We start from the raw sequence: 23358 nt of genomic DNA on the forward strand, positions 1-23358 counted from the left end.
ACACACAAGCGCTGACTAACAACTGGTTTTATTGGCAAGTTTCGGCAAGCCAGGGAAAGGGGGAAAACATATCAAGGGTGAAAGCGTGCCAACAACGCTAGTGCAATGCAGCCAACCAAGCGCAACAAACGCAATCAATTATTTTTATTAGCAATCTGAGCCCTGATAGCCGCATTCAGAAGATCAAATTCTGTATCAAAGAGAGCAACGGATGGGGTGCTAAACCACTTGATACCAAATTTTCTAATGTGGTGGGCTTCTAAACTGATGCGCGCGGTCTTGTCACTGCTATTTCCTATAATCGTCGTCTCTTTCAACCGGGCCACACAATCCGTACAAAGCTTGCTGACGTGCGTAACTACATGCGCGTATTTATCATCCCAATTTTTTTCAGTTTTAGAGCGTGTTCCTCTAAACGGTCATTGACACAGCGACCAGTTTCGACCGAGGGGTTGCTCGCACTTACGATCGCGTGCGCCGCCGCTTCTACTGGCCCGGCCTCGCACGCTCCGTACGGCGATACGTAGCTGCTTGCAAGTCTTGCCAACAACGGAAAAAGCCAGCAGTGCTTCCTGCCGGGTACTTACAGCCGATCGAGATTCCAACTGAGCCATTCTTCCGCGTGGGTTTGGATCTCCTTGGCCCTTTTCCTGAGTCCAGCTCCGGCAACAGGTGGATCGCTGTGGCTACTGATTACGCGACGCGCTACACCATCACTCGAGCGCTTCCCACGAGCTGCGCAACTGACGTGGCCGATTTCCTACTCCGGGATATCATTTTAGTCCATGGCGCCCCTCGACAGCTCCTTACCGACCGTGGCCGCACTTTCCTCTCCCAAGTCATCGCCGATATCCTACAATTCTGTTCTACCAAGCACAAGCTCACTACCATCATCCCCAGACCAACGGCCTTACTGAGCGACTTAATCGGACCATCACTGACATGCTATCGAAACACGTCTCACCCGACCACAAGGACTGGGATATTGCGCTACCCTATGTCACGTTCGCCTATAATTCGTGACACCACGATACTGCTGGGTATTCCCCCTTTTACTTGTTCTTCGGTCGTGATCCTGTATTACCATTGGACGCTTCGCTCCCCTTGGCACGGAATTCACGGACCGAGTATGCCCGCGACGCCATCGCCCACGCTGACCATGTGCGCCAGCTTGCCCGTACTCGTTTGTTGGCATCGCAGGAAACTCAAAAGCACGCTTACAATTGCCGCCATCTTGAGACATACTTTTCACCAGGCTCTCTCGTACTACTTTGGTCCCCTTGCCGGCGAGTGGGGCTCTCCGAGAAACTCCTTCCGTGCTACAAAGGTCCTTACCGCGTTCTACGTCAAGTGACCAATTTCACCTATGAGATCATCCCATTCCCAGTGACATCCGTCGGGCCACCCGGTTCCACATCACCTGACGTCGTACACGTCTCTCGGCTTATGCCCTATTATGCCCTTACCGATGGCGCCATCTGAAGCACCGGGACGGTGCTTTTTCCGCCGGGGGTTGTGTTACGGTAGGAAAGCAGACAATGTCGACGACGGAGAAGAGGACGAAGTGCTGTTCGTGGAAACAGCCTCTCTGTATTCTCAGCTGCTGTTTATCTATCTCCTGTAAATACACCTTGTAAATAGTTTATACCCGTGACAATATTTTGTTAAGATTGGTAGGGCGAAGACTTACGCTGTATTTAGCATATCTAAGTGATATATGTATATGTATGGACTGCCCCGTCCGCATACAAGCACGCATGCTTAAGTGGACAGGTAAAGACTGTGATGTGCAATGTGACATGATAATAAGCTTACTTACTTACTGCCTGGTTGGTCGACAAGCGCAATGTGCTTAGACCAATCAATTGAATGCTGTCTTTAACGACTGTATTTCTTTAAATAAAAATTTAATTGAATTGTTAAACAGCATATTGAAGTCTGCAAAGAAGTTGACCACCACGCTACGGGCGACTAAACTAAATTGATTGGTGTAACTTTAAGAAAGAGGCTGATATAGCTAAGTCAACTATCGCATGTAGATAACACGCCCTAGGAAGAAGTGAACTTCGGTAGCTCATGTAATGCGTAGAGCAGATAAGCAGCGGCCTATTATCACTACAGAACGCCGTCGGTGCAAGGAAATTTACTATAGCTGACAGAAGAGAAGGATTACGTAAAAGGATGTTGGTAGAAAATTTTGAAGCACAGGATCTTGCCGCCCAACGCAGAGCAGGTGTGAATTGAAATCATTAAAAGACTCGTTTCAGAAGTGAACAATAATATGATTATGCTGATGAAGTCAAAAACATGAAACTTTTGGATTCGGTTCAAAATTTTGTGACGAGGACATTCATGTGCTCAAGCGAACGTCAAATAGTACGTGTTTGTAGTATTGAAGCGCTACATTAATGAGGGAATCATTCTTCAGATTCACATTTTGTGTTCTTGCTTTCATGAGTGCCAGGTACAAGGCAGGGACAAAAAGCACAACGAAAGAATGCTATTTAACTAATGGAATATTATACACAACTACGTGTGTAATTTTTTACGCTGAAATTGAGAAATTCATTGAAACGTCGGTAGCAAAAAAATTAAGCAAAAGCTTTCATGGATTAATAAACGTATTGCATGTGCAGCTGGATCTTAGCCAGTTCGTACATGGCGATTACAAGAGTGTGTTTTCCCGCGTATTTACTGGTGTCTCCCGGTTCAGTTGAAAGCTGAGGCCACGCAAAGGGAAATATGACTACCTATTTCACATCGAAAGTTTATTCTTTCTGCTTTCCCCGCTTGCCTGCTATCAGACTTGGATCACGGCATGCCAGCACATGTTCTACAGTGTCGGCATTTCCTTGGGCACGGTGACCTTCTTTGCGAGCCACAACCAGTTTGACTGGCCCATCCTCAGGTGAGCTAATAATATTGTCTGCAGTTGCGTAGAAACACTGGTAGCGGATTTTCCAAACGTTTCCACAGGCACGACTATTGTGCTATAAAGGTCGTTGTTTACAACCGACGCAAATGCACTAAACATAGATCATACGTGTCTGCCTGCACTGAACCAGAGTGAGTGACAAAATTAAAGTTCAGAGGACTAATTTACGATGATGACGATTTAATGGTATCCCCTTTGAAACGGGGCGGTGACAAATAGTCACCTGGCCTGCTTGATTTAGTCAGGTATGCTGTACATGTTTTGATCTAGCATTTCTGTATACATCTCCTTAATCTTTCTTTCCCTTGAAAATCTACTTTGTACCACTACCTATGACTGTACCAAATCCGGTCGTATAAATCTCTTCCCTGCTTTTTTCCCCACCAATACTCTTACGTCCCTTGCTTATCTCGAGTGCTGTCCGGTTGATGCTGTCGTCCACTTTAAATGCAAGGGCTCCTGGAAGGTGTACGTTACCGACGGTTCTCAACGGGTGAATCCCTTCGCATTCTATTTGGATGTGCTGAGTAGTCTCCGGATATTCCTTGCAGCATACACATGCCTTATGTAGTTGCGAATTTTGCTCCGGTATGTTGTTGTTCTTAGGCGACATGCTCGAGTCTCTAATAGCAAGACACTTACCTTCGGATTATCGTACAGATTTTCCCTTCTAATTTTTCTTCTCATTCTTGTAAATCTCCATTGTCCTTTTTGTTTACATTCTTTCCATCCAATTCACGATCTCTATTTCTCTCGCTTTCTTTCTGGTGACTCCTGGTTGTCTATTTCCAGTTTCGATTATCCTGTGCTTGGTTGCCAACTTCCTTGACCTCTTCCTCCATTCTGTGTCCACGCTTTTCATGTAGAGATACTTGTGCACTTTAGCCGCCCATTTATTTTCATCCATGTTCCTGAGCCTTTATTCAAAACTAATTTTGCTGTGTGCTTCTCTGACTTCAAAAGAGGTCCAACCCATGTCACCCTGCACTGCCTCATTTGTGGTATTACCGTGGGCTCCCAAAGCCAACCGGCCTACAGATCTTTGGTTAACTTCCAATCCCGACTATAAGCATAGAATGGCATTTGCGAATGTGAGCGCTGGCACCATTACTCCTTTCCAGATTCCACGCACCACCTCATACTTATTGTGGCCCCACAGTGCTCTGTGTTTCATTATTGCTGCATTCCGCTTCCCCTTTATTTTCAGATTATCTTGGTGGTTGTTTGAGTAATTCTTTCCTTCGTTTATGTGTACGCCGAGGTACTTATATTCCTTCACTATGTGTATGACTTGGTGTTGAATTGACACCACGTAATTACTCTTTTCATAAAACATAATAATTCCCATTTTCTCAGTGCTTAACCTATAGTCTAGATTTGTCGCTGCGTTGCCACAGATATTCACAAGTGTCTGTACATATCTGGTATCGTCGGCTAGTCGCACTATGTCATCCGCATACATCAGTCCAGAGACCTTCTGTTTCACCATTTGTCCTTACGCATGTAGGATGAATGAAAACCTAATTTGCTGTTTTCCGGTAGTCTTTTTATGCCCTTAAAGCGACACCAAAGGCAAATACTAAGTTGACGTGGACTGTTTGTTTTGTGCCAAGAGAATAATTAGTTCGTAAACTAATTATTCTCTTGGCACTCTCTGCATCTCAAGGGTCCGAATACGTTTATCGTAATTCAAATCTCCCGCCACCCAACCGCAGAGTGGTGACGTTGCATACGCCATCACCGCCATTTGCTGCCGTCTGTGAGGGCCGGACACATGGCGGTATGGTTTTCTGCACAAAACGCAAACGCGCGGCCACGAAGAAACCGAGCCAAGAAAAAGTGGCGGATTCACCGCTGCAACTCGTTTTCGTCAAAGGGCGTGGAGCGTTCGGACATACCGCGACATCTCCTGGAGCTGGGGTTGTCTGCTACTTGCAGTTTGTGCAAGTTTAGCGAGCAAGAAAAACCGGCGCAGCACTACGCGATAACGAAACTACTGAAACACGAGAGCGCGGGCGGCGCAGAGTCGAGCGAGAACGAAACCTTTCGACCGCCCGCGTCGTTGGCGAGGGTAATGTCAATGAGTTCTTTTTATTGCGATAGCAATTATATGGACACTTCAACCGGATTTCTGCTGTCGGCGTCGTCGTCGCCGTCGCCGTGAGGTTCCGTATAGATAAAATCTTCACCGCGCGCCGTATGCCCCAGCGGAAGCGTGCGGGGACGCGCGCTACCACGGAGAGCGAACGCACTTAATCTCCCACGCGCAAGCAAGGAAGCGGGAAGCCAGCGCCGGAGGGAGCTGGGGGGGGGGGGGGGGGGGGCGCACTTCTACACTGCCAACAACCGCGCTTGTCTCACCCGCACCGTCTCTTATCTCCCCACGGCTCTGACCTTTATGCGCCGTACATTCGCCGCTCAGTTTCCGTTGAAGCGATAGACCGCACGTACCTTCGCCGCTGCGGCGTATATATGCGCTTGCTGCCAGCGTTTTGACAGTCGTTGTCTGCAGTCATTCAGTGTGGTCTATTCATGTTTGTTTGTGCGCGCTCACACCATGCTTGTTCATTCAGTTATTAATAGTCGGGCCACATTTTCTAACGCACGCTACACATGCAATGCTGCCCGGATCGGCAGTGCAGCGCTACAGGTGTGTCCCTTCGCACGCATTGCCCACGGGAAGCGCTTCTCATCAACACCACCGTTTCACACGCGCCTTCTCATGGTCATCGAGTCTCTCTTCATATCGGTCTACTTACGCCGCAGCACACCTGCTTACTTAATCAGCTCATGATTACTACAATTTATATTGCTACCAGAGCCGCTCACCTTACATCGTATGACATTGCTGTGTTGCTATCGCATTCATTGCTTCGCCCTTAGGGCGAAACTGTGACATTTTTTTTCTAAATATTAAATAGAACTGGACAAGTACCATTATCGTTTCTCATATAATGGAATACAATGACGTTTTTATAACGAGTGGTCGAGTACTAGCGACAGAATTTAAATGAGGAGTGCCTTCGTCATCGCGCAAGTGTTTGAATGTCCCGGGAGAGTCTCTAATCGTGTCTGGCATTTACCTTACTTTTTCGATTACTAAGGCTCTGTTCGCGATAATATTGACGCCTTGGAGATTTTTGAGCAATAATGTACCAATTTGCTTGACTCATTTGTTGTCTTTCGTATCCCTTTAACATAAAGCGTGAATAACAATGGAGACAGAGGACATCCTTGCTTCAGTCCTTGGTGAATTACCACCACTTCATTTCCTCTTCGACCTTCCCTTACAACTTTTACCCGGTTGTCTCTGTATATGTCCCTCAGCAGCTCCACGAAATCGTCATCTATGCCTTCGTGCTTAACAATGTCCCATTACAATTCCCTGTCTACATTGTCATAGGCGCTTTGAATATCTAGAAATACGATCGATAAGGGTCTATTATGAGCTACTGAAATCTCTATGCACTGAGTTAGTACAAACATATTATCCTCTAAGCGTCTGCTAGGCCTAAACCCATTCTGTAGTTCCCCCGGTACATCATATTTCTCCACCCACTTCGACAGCTCTAATTTAATGACTTATTGCATTGCCATTCTATATATCACCGACGTTATTGTAACTGGCCTGTACGAGCTCGTCTTATACTTATCACCTTTGCCTGGGGTTCATCTTGCTTTCACGCCATCCAACCGGAATTTTCTTCGTTCTAATCACTTGCTCTACGGCATTATTCAGTAGCGCCCTGCTCTTTAGACCGAGGTTTTTGATTAGCTGTATGGGGATTTCATCGGGTCCTGCTGCCGTGTTATTAGGAACATTTCCTTCTGATTTTTTCCAATAAAACCTTTCGATGCTAAAATTTGATCTCTCAAGCGTCTTTGTTGTTGCTGGATCTGTTTGAGTCCGAACTACGCTTTCTTTCGTACCGAATTTATTGCTAATAACGTCTGCGATGTACCGCAGTGCATCGTCTCCTTCGCAGACGTTACCCTCTTCATCACTTATAGCCGTATGAGGATTTTCATTTGGAGCTCCGAGTGCTTTTATACTTGGTGCACCACTGCGCATATCGGCATGTGGCGTGCGACACATTTCGGCTCGTGCGCCACATGAAAATAGACCATACTACGTGACTAGCTTGTGTCACCTGTGAACACTCTTGGAGGTATGACTTGAGAACCTTACTGGCGCCTGTTAAGCAGAATGAGTGCGGTGATTATCAATCTCCATGAAGAGGCCACATGAATCACTTTAAGCATCGTTGCGCGAAGTTGATGTGATCGATAAGGCTGGTTGTCGTCCACGAAATCTTCAGAGCTGGTTAAGAGATTGACAAAAGCGAGAGAGAAGCCATTTTCTCTAGGCTCTTGAATAAGTCCCGTGAAGTCTCGAAAACTTGCTCTTGCATGTGAGCAAGTCGTCCGCTCTGTTGAATTGCAATGCAGTACTGTGCATTCGCAATCAGTGGCGTGCACGTTGGTTATACTGCGGCAGAGCATTACATCACCCGCGGCGGTGGCTCAGTTAGCTAAGGCGTTGCGCTGCTGAGCACGAGGTCGCGGGATCGAATCCCGGCCGCGGCGGCCGTATTTCGATGGAGGCGAAATGCAAAAACGCCTGTGTGCTTGCGTTGTAGTGCATGTTAAAGAACCCTAAAGAACCCTGGGCACTAAGGCGTGCCTTATAATCAGAACTAGTTTTGACACGCAAAAGCCCTAAAAGAAGAAGAAGAAGAGCATTACATCATTACATTACACGCTACACGTTACATTACGCGTTAATTGGTAGTTGCGGTCCATGGCCAACGAAGATGAACTTCTCAGTACTGCAGCAGCTGGTCTAGCACAGAAGAATTTAGAAATGTGAAATGGCAATGAATAAAAACGTGAAGTCATATTGAATGCCCTGAAATGGAAAATGCCACGACACGCTCCTGCTCTTTAGCCGCGATTTGAGGCAATGATAGCCCCTGACGTTGGGGTTGTTGGTCGGCTGCGTGTTGCAAAAGCAGCGCAACTAAACGAAGCACAAAAAGGTATCGACACATCGCAGGATGAGTTACGTATATAAGTGAGCGCGAACGTTATATACTCTATAATAATGGGATCAAATAGAAGAACAATGTTAAACAAAGAAACAAGAAAAAAACATCACATTTGACTTAAAGACTTTTCGGAACCGACAAGAGAAGCGTCGTTTCATTTGAAAACTGCCATAATCGATTTGTTCTGGTCAGGACACCCGAGGGCGTAGTGTTACGTGACGGCACATTGGAATGACATAAGCTTTATGAGCCCACTGGTCTCGATACCTAGCACGACGTGCATTTGGTGAAAGGCTTACTCGCACCCACATTTGGCGCTATGGATGGCAACTTGCTTCTTGTTTTCGAATTTATGTTCCTACCATACTTTCGCAGACCATCGTTTATGCAATGACCAGTCTGGGCCGATGCAGTAGCCACCGCAGGACGTAGTAACCTTATAAGCAACGATGGCTTGGTAGATGACAAAGCGACAGGCACGTCCTTTGCTCTGAATGACACATATTGGGCGAAACTGCCGTTCACTCGCCTGCAAAGGTATCCAGCCGTTTTGGAAACAGCAAACGTCGCCAGGAACTCTGGTCGCTAGCTTTCTTCACCTTTCGAAAGATTGTGTACGCAGGGCCCACCACCGCCGTTCTATGCACTTTCACTGCGCAGCTGCTTTGCCCACGCGATTCTGTTCGCTTTGCCCACGCCCGCATCAGTTCTAAAAAGCGACACAGAAAGATTTCGAAAAGCAGTGCTGACGTCATTCGATGCGCTATCCATGTGGAGTAGGACTTGACTTTAGGAGGACCGGAACGAATGCGAGCATTCCATAAGGCGGCGCGTATGAGATGCGAATGACTCACGCTGAGAGCAGGAATGACCATACTGGAGACGCCAAGCGTAGGTCGAGCAGGTGGGGTCGTGAATAACGTGCAGCGTAAGGTGAAGACAAAAAAAAAAACTTTACCATCAAAATAAACTTTCTTGGTGCTCGATAACACTGTATTCGTAGTATGGCAGCCGAAATTTAGCTTTTTTTTCCCCCTGTGTCATTGGCTTGCACGAAGTCGTGCCCTTGCTGTCGCCGGGTTTGGCCACTTCATCGAACGAATGATGAATGAAAGTACCTGCAATATACAGCCGTACAGAACCCCACAGAAATCACGCCTAAGATTCAGTGAATTTTATTACTAGCTTCATCTGGGGACGCAGTGAACAGAATGATGAAGTCACCGGCATTAAGGCGTCTTACGAAGACCCTCACCGGTTTTAATGTTTAGGTCTTGGTCGACGCATGCTAATAAAAGGTTTAGTTAGTATTGGAGCGAGAAAGTGACCAATAAACATGTCTTCTTTGTACAAAAAATATCACAGCTGATGACAAATAAAGAACGAAAGCTCTTGAATCTGGGGAGGTAGGTACTGGTGGCGTTTTGGAAGGAGACCGCCCCCGTAATCTTCGATTATATCTTGAGCGACACCGGCGAGGTCTCCTTCGGACAGAGAGACAGAATGCTTGTGTTTACTCTAAAATTTTTATCAGACCTAAGCGTGTTTACAGAATAGTTGATCACAGACAACCAAAGATTTCGAGCTTCTTCGCCAAAAACGAGTATGTTACTTCTGATGAATATGAGTGGATGACCCTTTGAAATGGCGCGATTGCGTGTGCCTCGCTCCATGCCACCGTGACTCACCACGACCTCTGGGCACTGTTATTTCCGTCTCACCGCGTTCGTCACGATGTACATACTCCGCAGGCATTGCGGCTAAATCCATCCTATTGTGATTGCAGCGCTCAATTAAATATTCTAGCTTTTGCAAAAACATTTCCAAGCACCCACCTACTTGCAGAGGGATTAAAGTATACGTCAGGAGAAAGTTTCAGCTTGAAAATTTTATTCTTCTGCTTGTAAGAATAAGCGTTTGAACTCATTAAATTTCTCCGCCGGTGTTTGTAGCGCCCCTAGCAGTAAGTAGCTAACCAGTTTTTTAAAGATCTCAGAACTGTCCTATATACTCAAAAATTTCCGCTCAGACGGTATGCAATGTACCCCGTTTCATTGAATCCAATGAATGGAATGTTTCATATTTATCGAAGATTTAGCTGCTATACGTGGCTGTATTGTTGTAGCCTTTACATGGCCTTACAGTTCGCTTTTTATGTAGTGCAAATTTGATACTCTGTCTCCTCTTCAAGTACAGCCCACCAATGCAGCTTCTATAGAATAGGATTTTCAACGTAACTGTATCCGTCTTACGGTACCTATTTTAAGTGTCACGGTGGGAGCTCTTGGCCTTTCTTGTAACTCTCACAATATAAAAGCAGATCTTCAAACTATATTTTGCCGATAACATGAAATGTCCTCCCGCAGCGCTTTATTCCGGATCTGAATTGTAGATCTCTTGCGGTCACTGCGGGCACTTTTCATGCACGCACTTACTCAACACGCGAGAAATTCTTCTAGTGCACAGAAGCCTCGCCATAAAACAATGAACGTCGGGAGGCCCTCCCACAAACCGAGACGCGTCACACGGGCTGCGGACAAGGTCGATGACCCGTTGATCGACCTCGGGCTTGGCGAAATTCATACTGCGTGAGCTTCGAGTGGGCAGGAAGTGAACAGGGCGAGGGTGGCTGTGACTTTCTGGGCACCCAGTCTTTTACAGAGAGTACAGAATGCGGCCGCGTGCACTGGTGTGAGATACACTTTTTTTCGGCACCTTACAGGATATGCGCCAGTTTTCCCTAATCCTGGGTCCTGTGACAAACGACACTCTAAACACTTTCGCTTCCAATGCCGGTGCTGTAGTTCTTATAAGTCATTAAATCCGATCCATCCACTCTCATAATTCTGTTTAGCTATCTCACTCCAAATTTGTACCGACGTAAACTATGAAAAAACAAACGAATAGTTTGGTTCGAACAAAGAACCAGTCATGCGGGCGCTCTGCCGCTACCCCATAAACACACTGCATTGCCCGCAAAACGAAATGTGTGGTAACCTTGCTCTCCTAGTGCACAGAATGGTCTGAACGGGTTACCTTAAAGGCAGCCCGCCACTGTTACGGTCCGATATCCTACATTGGCGGCTGTTTTGGCCAATTAAACCGGCATGATTCAATTTTCTGCCGGGGACAGGCGGTAATTTCTCTATTCTTTTTGTGAAATCTGAGTGCAGACCGTTTATTGACCAAAAGCATATCGTGTGTAGTTAATGGAACCGGCGCACCCTGGAGGCTGAGGCCTTCACCCTCCATGCTTAGCACCGTTACGTATCAGAGAGCTCATACTTTTAACCTCTCACTAGCACTGAGATTCAGTATATTCGTGCTTGAATATGGGGACCCATCCTCTTCAGTTTTCCATTGGTCTCTTTCAAACATATCTTCGACCATTTCAATTGCCAGTTGTGTATTGCGTTTTCCTTGATTTCTCTTCGTATTCTCTGCTTTCTGTAGTATCTAGCGGGTGTTTTATCTTTAACACAATTTTTAAATATCACCAGTGACATGCAGCACAATCCTACATCTAGAGCCAGATTACTCTCAGAGGCAGACATTATTTGCATAAAAATGAAAGTTGAATATTCGTAGAATTGCCGATCTTTTGATAATTAGTTTTAAACTAATTACTCTACGGTGAATTTGCATTTTACTATTTGTAGCCGGTGACCTTTAAGGTCGTTTCCACTTTGCACGAATTTTGGAGATGACACCAGGTTCGAGATATGTCTTCCCAAATTTTGCGGCGAAATGCAATGGTGTTCCAGGAACTACTGAGCGTCAGTGCATAAAAAACGTTTTCGTAAGAAAGTGGAACAGTTCATTTTTACGGCAATTTTGATGGCGCTTATCTCAAAACTGGTGCTAGTTAGATAATTTGTTCCAAGCGAATGTGCCTTGAGAATGCACTGGCTTCAATATGTGTATTGCAATATGTGGGCTAAGTAATTAGTTGAAAATATTAATTAGTGAAATATTGTTAATTAGACAATTATGCGTATTGATTTCTAGTGTAAATAATATAGAGGGTGTTCAAAATTACGCTTTACGGAATTTTTAGAAGTCGCCTGTGGCAGGTAGCATAATTCTTATTAGAGAGTTTTAGAATAGGGGCCCCAAAAGTTTGGGGCCCCAAAGAGCTTTGCGGGTGTTAGCGTTGGGGCATGCAAGAGCGATGAGTTTTAGAATAGGGCTTTGCGTTTGCGAATACCGTCTTGCGCTTGCAGCGCCACTACGGTGTCAAAGAAAAGCTATTATAAATATTAAAATAAACTATACCATTTTATGATAGGAAGAGTAAGTTTGACTTTCGTGGTTTTGCGTTTAATTGCAATTAAGGTGTTGTTCTATTAGCAGCAAGCGATTTATTGCGCCTAATTTTGAGTAACCAACTTGACGTGCCTTCACCAGCCAAGCTAATACACGTTAGGCCTACGAGCCATGAAATCGACAATCGAATTCAGAATCAGCGGCGTCTAATGAATCAATTTTCATTACACACGTTAGTTGAGAGAAAGCGATAACCGCAGTCACTTCTCCTAGCTTACTAACTTCACGCGTTACCACGAATCAAGCCGAGTTTGGTACTCGGAGAGCCGCCGCTTCGATGGGTGCCGCCATGTTTGTTGACGCAAAACATTTGGGGCTGCTTTTGGGGCTTCCGCTAAATCGGCGAAATAGCGTGCCCAACGCAAAACCCACACGCAGTTAGCGTCTCGCGCATGCGCAGTGGTGTCGACGCTATTTCTTTGGGGCCCCAAAACGTTTGGGGCCCCTATTCTAAAACTCTCTATTATTGAGTTGGGTTATTCGAGGAAGCGGACTTAGTAACACGAGAAATCGGAACACATTCAACTAATTCAGAAAAAATAATTAATTACATTTCTTAGGTAATTGCTTTACGACACATATTGCAAATTACGAATTGTAGCTGGTGAGCTTGTCAGGCGTATCCACTTGGAATGAATTTCCAGAATGACACAAGTTTCGAGGTATGCGCCATCAAACTCGCCGTAAAAATGCACTGTTCTTCCACTTACTTGTTTACCAAAATGCCGTTTTATACATTGAAGCACAAAAGTGACTGGAACGCCCATGTATTTCGTCCCACACTTTGGGAAATAATATCTCGAAACTTGTGTCATCCTGGGAGTTCATTTCAAGTGGATGCGTCTTGCAAACTCACCGGATAGAATTCGTAAATTACAATATGCGTCGTAAAGTAATTAACTAAGAAGTTAATTAGTCAATTTTCTTAATTAGATGAATATGTGTTTCGATTTATCGTGCTACTAATGTCCGCCTCTTCGAATAACCCAGCTCAACGATAACAATTATGATACCTGCCCCAGGCCATCTTTAAAAATTCCGTAAGGCTTACTTTTGAGCACGCGATATATCTATCTATTCGAGTATTCCTTCTCAGTAAGTAGATTTATGCTAAATGCCCAAGGAGACTGTTAAACAATTTGTTAATGTTAAAACAAAAGACCTGCTACATTGCTACCTCGCAACAGTTTGTAGTCAAGGCTGCATTCTATCCACTTTTTTATGTCCCTGTTTGGGAATGTTTTGGTAACATGATAGCATGGCATGCTAGTGAATCGGACCACCTGGGATCTTGGTTATTGCATCATGTGTGTTTTATTTTTGGTGGCGCTTTTCCTTGGTGTTTTCCACGGACTACGTTTTTCCTATTAGATGACCGAAGTCATGAAGTTTCTTACTAGATGGAACTGGTGTTGCCATCATTCAGCTATCATGGAAATGATTGGCAACGCTGGATTTGTCCAATATTTGTGCTTGGGACCTTACAAGTCTCTCTTGGCCTTACTTACTGCGCTGTATCTGCCTTTATTTACTGAAATTTCCAAGCAATCTTGCCTTTGTAAATGCAGAAGGCTGGAGCACTCCGCACGCACACATAATCATTGCGATTGGTTGTATTTATAGCATAATATTTTACGGCAAGTATTCTGCCAAGTCGCATAGCCGTTTACAGTCACAAGGAAGAAGTTCAATGTACTAAACATCGCTCCGATGCTGGCATAAACCGCCCTGCTTACCATTCCTGTAGACACCAACGTCAGAGCTCTCTCTAGTAATTTTTGTAGAAAGCTCCATCACTGAAGGATCACTTTGGTGGTGTCTGTGAGACGGAAACGGGGCGCATTGAACTCTGGCTTAAGTTTCTTAAATCTTTCCCCAAGTTGTATTTTGTGTTAAGAAGTTGTCATTATACTGTCGGTCACCTTGCGGCGCAGCACCGCCTGGAAGATCGCTATTGCCGACTTCTTGTTCGGTCTGTTCACCAGCTGCGTCGCGTTCGGCATCTACGGGCACCTGGCGAACACTTTCGCTGTGGAAGTCGTCGACATGGCAACTCGAGGTGGGTCGATTTAATTTTAAATATAAGCACTCCCGGTGCGCGTGAAGGCGCCGCGGCGGAGGGTTGCTCACTACTTCGACCACCTGAGGTTTTTTTCTAACGTATGTCGAAAGTGAGCGGGCGTTTTCACATTCCGTACCGATCGTAATGTGACCGCGGGTGCCGGGATTCCTCATCCTCAGCAGTCAATCATACCAGTCGTCGTGGTTCCCGCCCGCTGCAGCTGCATTTTGGTTCGAACGAAATGCAAATGCGCTTGCCATTGGGTGGGAGTAAAGGAAGTCCATTCGGTCAAAATTTGTGCGGAGACAATCACTACGGCGTCACTCATACACTCTAAAGATGGTAAGCGCGCATTTTCATAATACACATAATATACAATAATAGAGGTTATATGCTTAAAAGTCTGCCGTTTATTGAAGTGTACATTTATCTCAGATAAACCATAGGAATTTAGAAGTACACTCTAACAGGGTAGCCTATAATAGAAGTGTGCATTTTCACAATTTTGGATACATATAAATTGCAGTCACATTACGAGGAATATACCGTTTATTAGAGATAATTTCTAGTAATCTACAAGTAACATTCTACTAATCTACAAGGAACGCCACGCCGGGAGAGCAGAAGGAAACTAGGCACGCAAGCGCTTGGAACGACGACAACGAGAGGGCGACGCGGGGCGCACAGCGGCTAAACTCTGAGAAACTCTTATTATCTACCTGAGAGTCCACTGATTTTGAAAATGGTGCCTATTGATAACTGATCTACTGAAAATGCATATCCAACTGATGAGACTTTGGCAACTTTTGCATAGGATGAAGTGACTTTGCATCAAATTAGGGAGCTGAGTTTTTGCACGAAGATCTGTTGACGGACACGAAAAATGCATAGAACTCTAGCCATAGACAGCTTCGCTCTAAAAAGACCCCACTCGAAGTGAGTGTGAAAAGGCGCCATCAAATCTTTTTCTGTGGAGCAACAAAATATCAAAACAAAATTATTTTTCTGCAGAGGGTTTGTTTCCAGGGTAGTTCGTATAGAAAGTGGAGGAAGATTTAAGCTTTCTTCTTTCTGGGGTTTAACGTGCCAAAGCCAGTCCTGATTATGAGGCACGCCGTAGTGGAGGGCTCCTGATTAATTTTGACCACCTGGGGTTCTTTAATGTGCACTACAACGCAAGCACACGGGCGTTTTTGCATTTCGCCTCCATCGAAATGCGGCCGCCGGGTCCGGGATTCGATCCCGCGACCTCGTGCTCAGCAGCGCAACGCCTTAGCTGAAAGATTTAAGCTTTGACGTCGTCTTTGAAACAAATCTCTGCGGACAATTATTCTTCGGAGAGCTCTGAATCGTCTCAGGACGTGAGCCTCTGTCACTGGTGCTTGTGCAGCTCTACGAGTCACGAGTGCAGCTCTACGAGTGCAGCTCTACGAGTCAGAGCGGCTCTAATAGCTACGAACCATTTGGCCCCATTTCTTGATTTGCAGTCTTCGGTACGTGCAAAGCAACGACTGCAAGTGGTCATTGTACATATTTCGGCACAGCTAGTTGATAAGAACCACTAGTTGGCAAGCACCAGCTCGAGTAAGTTATTTCCTCCCACGTACATTTGTGTGATATCGAACATGTGGAATACATTCGCCTTAAGGGAAATCTTTGGCTCGGGGGTTCCTATTTAAATGCATGGAAAAGGAGAAATTGTTTTTCTTGGCAAACACTGCTCTATATTTGATGATGCCTTGTTGCAGTTAAAATAAAAAGGTAAAATCTAGTGACGGTTTGAAGCGGATTATTGATCCAGGCCGTGGAGATAAAAAAAAAGTTTGCTGAAAATCGCAAAGTTTTCAGAACGCAATTATCAAGACAGCTCTGTAACTCAGCAATGAAAAATATCATAATTCTGTCAATTGAATCTAATAGTACATCTAAAACGGACGAAATTGATGCATTATGCATGGCTCTTAAGTACACCACTGATATGTGAGTAGGACTTTTGCAAAATTCTTGTAAACATTGGAACAAATTCACGTAGGATAGGATATAAATTATTATATCAAAATTTTCCACTTCGGATGCTCTAATGGATGCAGTTTACAAAACTACGATATTTTTTTCTTGGTACATAGTTGCGGACATAGGCGGAAAGTTTGCATTTTTCCGGGGGGGGGGGGGGGGGCCTCGGGCCCGACCAGCTTTCCGACACCTACCCACGTATATATATATATATATATATATATGTTGTCGTCGCCGTGATGTTCCGGATCCCAAAAGCACAATTCTAGTTCATGAGCTCGTCTACTCGAAGAGGCGGGCATAGAAAAAATTGAAAAGCATAATCGACTAATTACCAAAATTAACCAATTAAGTTTTTAGCTAATTACCTTATGGCCTATGGTGCAATTTACAAATTCTAGCCGTGGAGTTCGGGCCCACTTGGAATTAAATCTCAGGCTGACACCAGTGTCGAAATATTAATTCTGTAACTTTGCGGAGAAATGCATTGGCGTGCCAGTCACTTTCTTAACAAAACGCCGTTTTATGCATCGCAGCACAAAAGTATGAATAGAAGAAATTATGGAGTTTTACGTGCCAAAACCACGATCTGATTATGACGCACGCCGTACTGGAGGTCTCTGAGAAAATTTAGACCACCTGGGGTTCCTTAATGTGCACCTAAATCTAAGTACACGGCTGTTCTAGCATTTCGCCCCCATCGAAAGACAACCGCCGTGGCTGTGATTTGATGCCGCGACCTCATGCTTAGCAGTCCAACACCACAGCCACTAAGCAACCATGGCGGGTAAGCACAAAGGTAACTGCAACACCAATGCATTTCTCCGCAATGTTCGGGAATTAATATCTCGAAACTGGTGCCAGCCTGAGAATTAGTTCCTAGCACATCCGCCTTGCGAAGTCCACGGCTAGAATTTGTAAATTGCAACAGTGGGCCATAAGTGAATATGTCAAAACCCTATTTGGTGAATTTTCTTTAATTCGTCGATTATGCATTCCATTTTTTTTGTGCAAGCAATGTCCACCTCTTCGAGTAGACCAGCTCATGAACTAGGAATCCCCCCCCCCCCCCCCGCCCCCCCCCCCTCCTCCGGAAAATCTGCACATCGGCACCTATATATATATGGTTGCGGATTTGTAAACTTCGTGCTTCTATTTTACCGATTTTCGGCAATATGTGTAAGTGAATTCTGGAGATAAATAAAAATTGCGCTTCGACAGTCACTAGAATTGGACTTCCTCTCTCAAATGCAATAAAATTCATTAAAATAAACCTAGGGGTTATCTCAGAAAGGCATTTCTGCGTTTTGCCTGTACTTGAATAGGCGGCAACGGAGTTGGGCCCGGGCTAAAGCTTCCTTTTAAATGTTCTATTTATCGTGGACAGTTTAGCTGCACTGATTCCCTTGCCGTTGACCTTGAAACTAATTGCGACAGCAACTCCACCAACAACTGCAGGGCTGGACTACGTGTTCGTGTCCTTCCCGGAGAGCGCCGAGGCACTGACCTGGCCGCGAGTGTGGATGTTCGCCTTCTACATCATGATGGCCGCCACTACTATCGGCCCTTGCGTGAGTCTGGGAGGCGCAAAGTGTTTGTAGCACACACACACACACACACACACACACACACACACACACACACACACACACACACACACACACACACACACACACACACACCACACACACACACACACACACACACACACACACACACACACACACACACACACACACACACACACACACACACACACACACACCACACACACACACACACACACACACACACACACACACACACACACACACACACACACACACACCACACACACACACACACACACACACACACACACACACACACACACACACACCACACACACACACACACACACACACACACACACACACACACACACACACACACACACACACACACACACACACACACACACAACACACACACACACACACACACACACACACACACACACACACACACACACACACACAACACACACACCACACACACACACACACACACACACACACACACACACACACACACACACACAACACACACACACACACACACACACACACACACACACACACACACACACACACACACACACAACACACACACACACAACACACACCACACACACACACACACACACACACACACACACACACCACACACACACACACACACACACACACACACACACAAACACACACACACACACACACACACACACACACACACACACACACACACACACACACACACACCACACACAACACACACACACACACACCCACACACACACACACACACAACACACAAACACACACACACACACACACACACACACACACACACACACACACACACACACACAACATAATATATATATATATATAATTATATATATATATATATATACTGTACATGTGTGTACAGTATATACAGCTTGTGCACCCGTGCACCGCAGCGCCCCTAGCGGTCTCCATGCAAACCAGAGCTACGGACTACAAGGGACATTGGCATTGGCGTGCCAGTCACTTTCTTAACAAAACGCCGTTTTATGCCATCGCAGCACAAAAGTATGAATAGAAGAAATTATTGAGTTTTACGTGCCAAAACCACGATCTGATTATGACGCACGCCGTACTGGAGGTCTCTGGAAAAATTTAGACCACCTGGGGTTCTTTAATGTGCACCTAAATCTAAGTACACGGCTGTTCTAGCATTTCGCCCCCATCGAAAGACAACCGCCGTGGCTGTGATTTGATGCCGCGACCTCATGCTTAGCAGTCCAATACCACAGCCACTTATTATATATATATATATATATATATATATATACTGTACATGTGTGTACAGTATATACAGCTTGTGCACCCGTGCACCGCAGCGCCCCTAGCGGTCTCCATGCAAACCAGAGCTACGGACTACGAGGGACAAGGCTCGGCCCTAAGGTGCTTCGCCCCTAAACACGGTGAGAAGCCTGTGGTAGCCTGCGTGACGGTATGGTACGCGTAAGTCACAAAAGGGCGGACGTCGTCCCAATCGGAATGATCCCACGCAACGTACATTGTGAGCATGTCACCAAGAGTGTGGTTGAACCGTTCCGTTAGACCGTTAGTCTGTGGGTGACACGCCGTAGTGGTGCGGTGAATAGTGCGGCACGCTGCCAGTAGCTCATTAATAACATCCGACAAGAAGACACGGCCTCGGTCGCTGACGCTGAGGAGCTCTCGTGGAGCGCCGTGCCCTAAGATGAAACGCCGTAAGAGGAACGCTGCGACATCGCGAGCAGCAGCCGAAGCAAGTGCAGCAGTTTCGGCGTATCTCGTGAGATGGCCTACTGCAACAATTATCCAACGATTTCCGTTAGCGTTGCATGGAAGGGGCCCATAAAAGTCAATCGCAACTAGGTCAAAAGGACGTGCAGGACACGGTACAGGTTGCAGTGGGCCTGTCGTATGAGGAGTCAATTGTCTTGCGGCGCTGACAGGCTGCACATGACCGAATGTATTTGCGCACATAAGAATACATGCCTCGCCAGTAGTACCGCTGGCGGAGCCGCTCGTACGTTTTCAGGACGCCAACGTGAACTTCTTGTAGGTCAGCGTGGAACTACGTGCATATGTCGAAGCGGAAATGGCGAGGGATGACGAGCAGCCATTTGCGACCGTCTGGCTGATAGTTTCGGCGGTGCAAGATGGCGTTCCGTAGCACAAAATTGGTGGCTTGGCGACGAAGGGCTCGAGGGCATGCAGCCGTTGACGAAGTAGTGAGAATGTCAATGAGAGACGCAATCCACGGATCTTTTCTCTGTGCCGAAGGCATGTGAGAAACAGTAAGCGCAGCAACCGGGCACTCCCTGGATGAGGGTGGCGTGTCGTCGGATTGCATGGGTGACCGGGAGAGCGCATCCGCGTCAGAATGTTGACGATCCGAGCGATAGATCATGTGAATGTCAAATTCCTGGAGTCGAAGAGCCCAACCTCCAAGACGCCCCGATGGGTCTTTCAGTGACGCAAGCCAGCACATCGCATGGTGGTCTGTCACAACGTCAAATCAATGCTGCGCCTTTCGGGCGAAACTGCAACTTTTTTGCTCCATGGGTGGGCGCTCGGGACACCGAGCTGATGCATTTTTGTGTCACATGAAAGCGAGAGCCTCTGTGATGCATTGTAACTGCATTCGGCCCCTCAGCAACCACCCAGCGCTCACCGGCGGCATGAAAAGTGCTGGCCGCCATGCGGTCCTAATATCGAGTTTCAATGCTGAGTGCTGTAGGTGAGAACAACCGCCACCGTAGCACAACTGGTAGTGCAACGCATACATAATGCAGAGGTTGTGGGTTCGGCTCCCACCAGGGGCAAGCTGTTTTTTTCGCCCACTTTCATTTGCCTTTACCTTATCATTTCTACAATTTTAAGTAACTACAAATAACTTCCTCTTTTCGTTGGCCTCATTATCTGCTGGTTTCACGTGGTTGTAACTTAAGTCGGGTCCCTGGGCACCCTTTCTTCTCGTTCGCGCGAAATTCCGTAGCAAGAGGAACATGGAAAATTTCGAAAGTGCTTCGATGAAGGTACCCTGAAATACACTGGCATTCTTCAGGTTCGAGCGCACAGTGCGACTTCATTGACGTTACTAAACGTTACACCGGCATTAGATTTGTCGCCGAAACGATAGTCCCCTCGTCGACGCCCAGTGGCCTGTCAAAGATGTTTCTATAGGCCTGGAAATATTTTAATGCCAAACTTCATCTTATTCAGGAAAGGAGTCTGTCATGTTATCTCGTGTTCTATGTGTGCCTGAAAGGAAATATGAGGCGCCAGGTCCGTATTACGTGTTTCGTGCAAACGTCAATGCAAGCTCTTGCTTCTATCGCAATTTCTTATGCAGGTGGGAAGCTTCGCCGGCGCCGTGGGCAGCTTGGCGGACCTGCACCCCGTGTTGGCTGAGAGTCGAACTCTGTGGGCCATTGTCTCCTGCTCAATTGCCTGTGCGTTCAGTCTTCCATTGGCGATGCGGGTATGTCACATCCGTGTTCACTGCTGCAAAAATTAAAGACAAGTTTAGTGAAGTTGTCATGCTAAAAATACAGACCAGGCATTTTATATATTTATTTGGGGCTGGCTGGTGGTGCGTAGTCCTGAGTTCGTGGAGCGAGTTGTCTGGTCAATTCCTATAACGAACGGGACTCTATTCTATTAAATATGTGCGTGGTTCCCAGCACCTTGCAACCTTCGTAGAGGGACAAGCGGCTCCTAGCCGCACGAAACAGAACAATAGCAGGTCTGCGATGCCCTTAGATGTCCGGGGCCGCACGCGCGCTATACTGAAGGAAGCGGCATGTCTTTTTCCCTGTCTGAAAGGACTGGGTAAACCGTGGAACCTCTTTCGTGATTTGGATAGGGGCTTGCAATTGTTCCTTTTGAACGAAGAATTCCCAGTAAGCGCGAGTCATAAGCTCGCGTTGATTATGTCCCTGCCCTTTGTACACACCACCCGTCGCTACTACTGATTGAATGATTTAGGGAGGTATTCAGACCGATGTTCGGCGTGGCCTTTCGGTTGTGGCGGTCTATTGGAAAGATAACCAAGATGTTGGAAAGTTGACCAAACAGAAAGTAAAAGTCCTAACAAACATATACATTTTCTTTAGCCTATTCTATCTTTACTTTGTTGGGCTACGAATTACTCTTATGGGTTGGAATAAATGCAGTTCGTTTCTGACGTTGTACTGGCGCACAAGATTGCGTTGTTTATTAAAAAAAATTGATGTCCATCGTGAACCACGGCTTGCTTTTCGAATGTTTGTACGTTATAATATTCCACGGAATGTGGGCATCTATCAATGAAATTCTTTCTAAACTCTGTGGGGTCTCACACGGGCTCTTGGGAACGACAACACAGGAACGACAAAGGAACGACAACACAGTAGTGCTAACCAATCAAAGGGGCATTAACTAATACACGCTAGCCGAGTTACAATGCATAGAAAATTCACATGGGCGCTCGACAAATCAAGTAAGTCCGACTCATCGCGACCAGATAGCGAGCGAATATGTTCGCCCCATGCTGTGACACCATCGCCTAGTCGTTCACGTGTACGGTCACGCGAACGGTGGCGCGTTCGAACGATCCGTGTTCGTCCATGCCGGTGTCCTCCTCCTAGCCACGCGAGATGGTCTCGCGAAGCGTGGATCGGCGCACGCGCGGGACGTCCGCATCGCTCACCGACCCCAACCCGAAGAAAAACAGCCTTCTGCCTTTTGCGCCCGCTACTCTAGCGCCCGCCTAACACCCCGCCGTCAGGTGGCGTTAGCAGCGCAACACTAGCGTCATCTCTCGTAATACGCTGCAACTCCGCCGCCGTAAAGCTACGCGGCGAAGCCGGATTACGGGAGCCATGCGGGGAAAACAACATCAGGGGTCGCGTGCGAGTCGCGCATCCCCACAAATCAAGCCAGAGCTCTTCAATACTCAAAGAAAAACCCAGGTGAACAATTTCGTCCAGCTAGCTTAGATATTATGACACATAGTTACCCTTTTGAAATATGGAAACATTCCGTGGCGTTACATTAATAAGTAGGGGACGGCTACATGGAAATTTTACTAGCACTGCCCCACGCTCAATGATACATGGAACAAGGCAGGACAGATTTTACTGCGCCACGAGAAAAAAAAATAAAGAAAAAACTGCCAATTGCCAACCAATTGATTTAATCTTCGTGTTGACACAACATTTCCGAATTCAGTGTACAGAGCGCAATGGCAGGCAGATCAGAGCAATTGTTTTTTTATTGCACATGTGGTATATTAATATCACGACCCCCCCCCCCCCCCCCCCCCCAAAAAAAAAAGAAAGTAATGTTGGGTTTGATGTACTCGGACTGTTTGATGTAAGTGTAAATTCTTACATCAGACGCTTTCGAAATCGC

At 46.2% G+C, this 23358-nt stretch overlaps 1 protein-coding gene across 1 annotated transcript in view; it reads left to right on the forward strand.

The window, feature by feature from the left end:
• The window catches only part of LOC119439945 (creatine transporter-like), a 37552-nt gene that overhangs the window by 12285 nt on the left and 1909 nt on the right, over nucleotides 1-23358 (forward strand). The window contains exons 5-8 of the mRNA XM_037704906.2: nucleotides 2805-2908; nucleotides 14244-14368; nucleotides 17843-17955; nucleotides 21317-21445. Coding sequence (XP_037560834.2) covers nucleotides 2805-2908; nucleotides 14244-14368; nucleotides 17843-17955; nucleotides 21317-21445 — 471 coding nt within the window. The remainder of the gene's footprint in view (nucleotides 1-2804; nucleotides 2909-14243; nucleotides 14369-17842; nucleotides 17956-21316; nucleotides 21446-23358) is intronic.

The sequence above is a fragment of the Dermacentor silvarum genome, chromosome 2 (genome assembly GCF_013339745.2).
Source record: "Dermacentor silvarum isolate Dsil-2018 chromosome 2, BIME_Dsil_1.4, whole genome shotgun sequence".
Taxonomy (NCBI): domain Eukaryota; kingdom Metazoa; phylum Arthropoda; class Arachnida; order Ixodida; family Ixodidae; genus Dermacentor; species Dermacentor silvarum.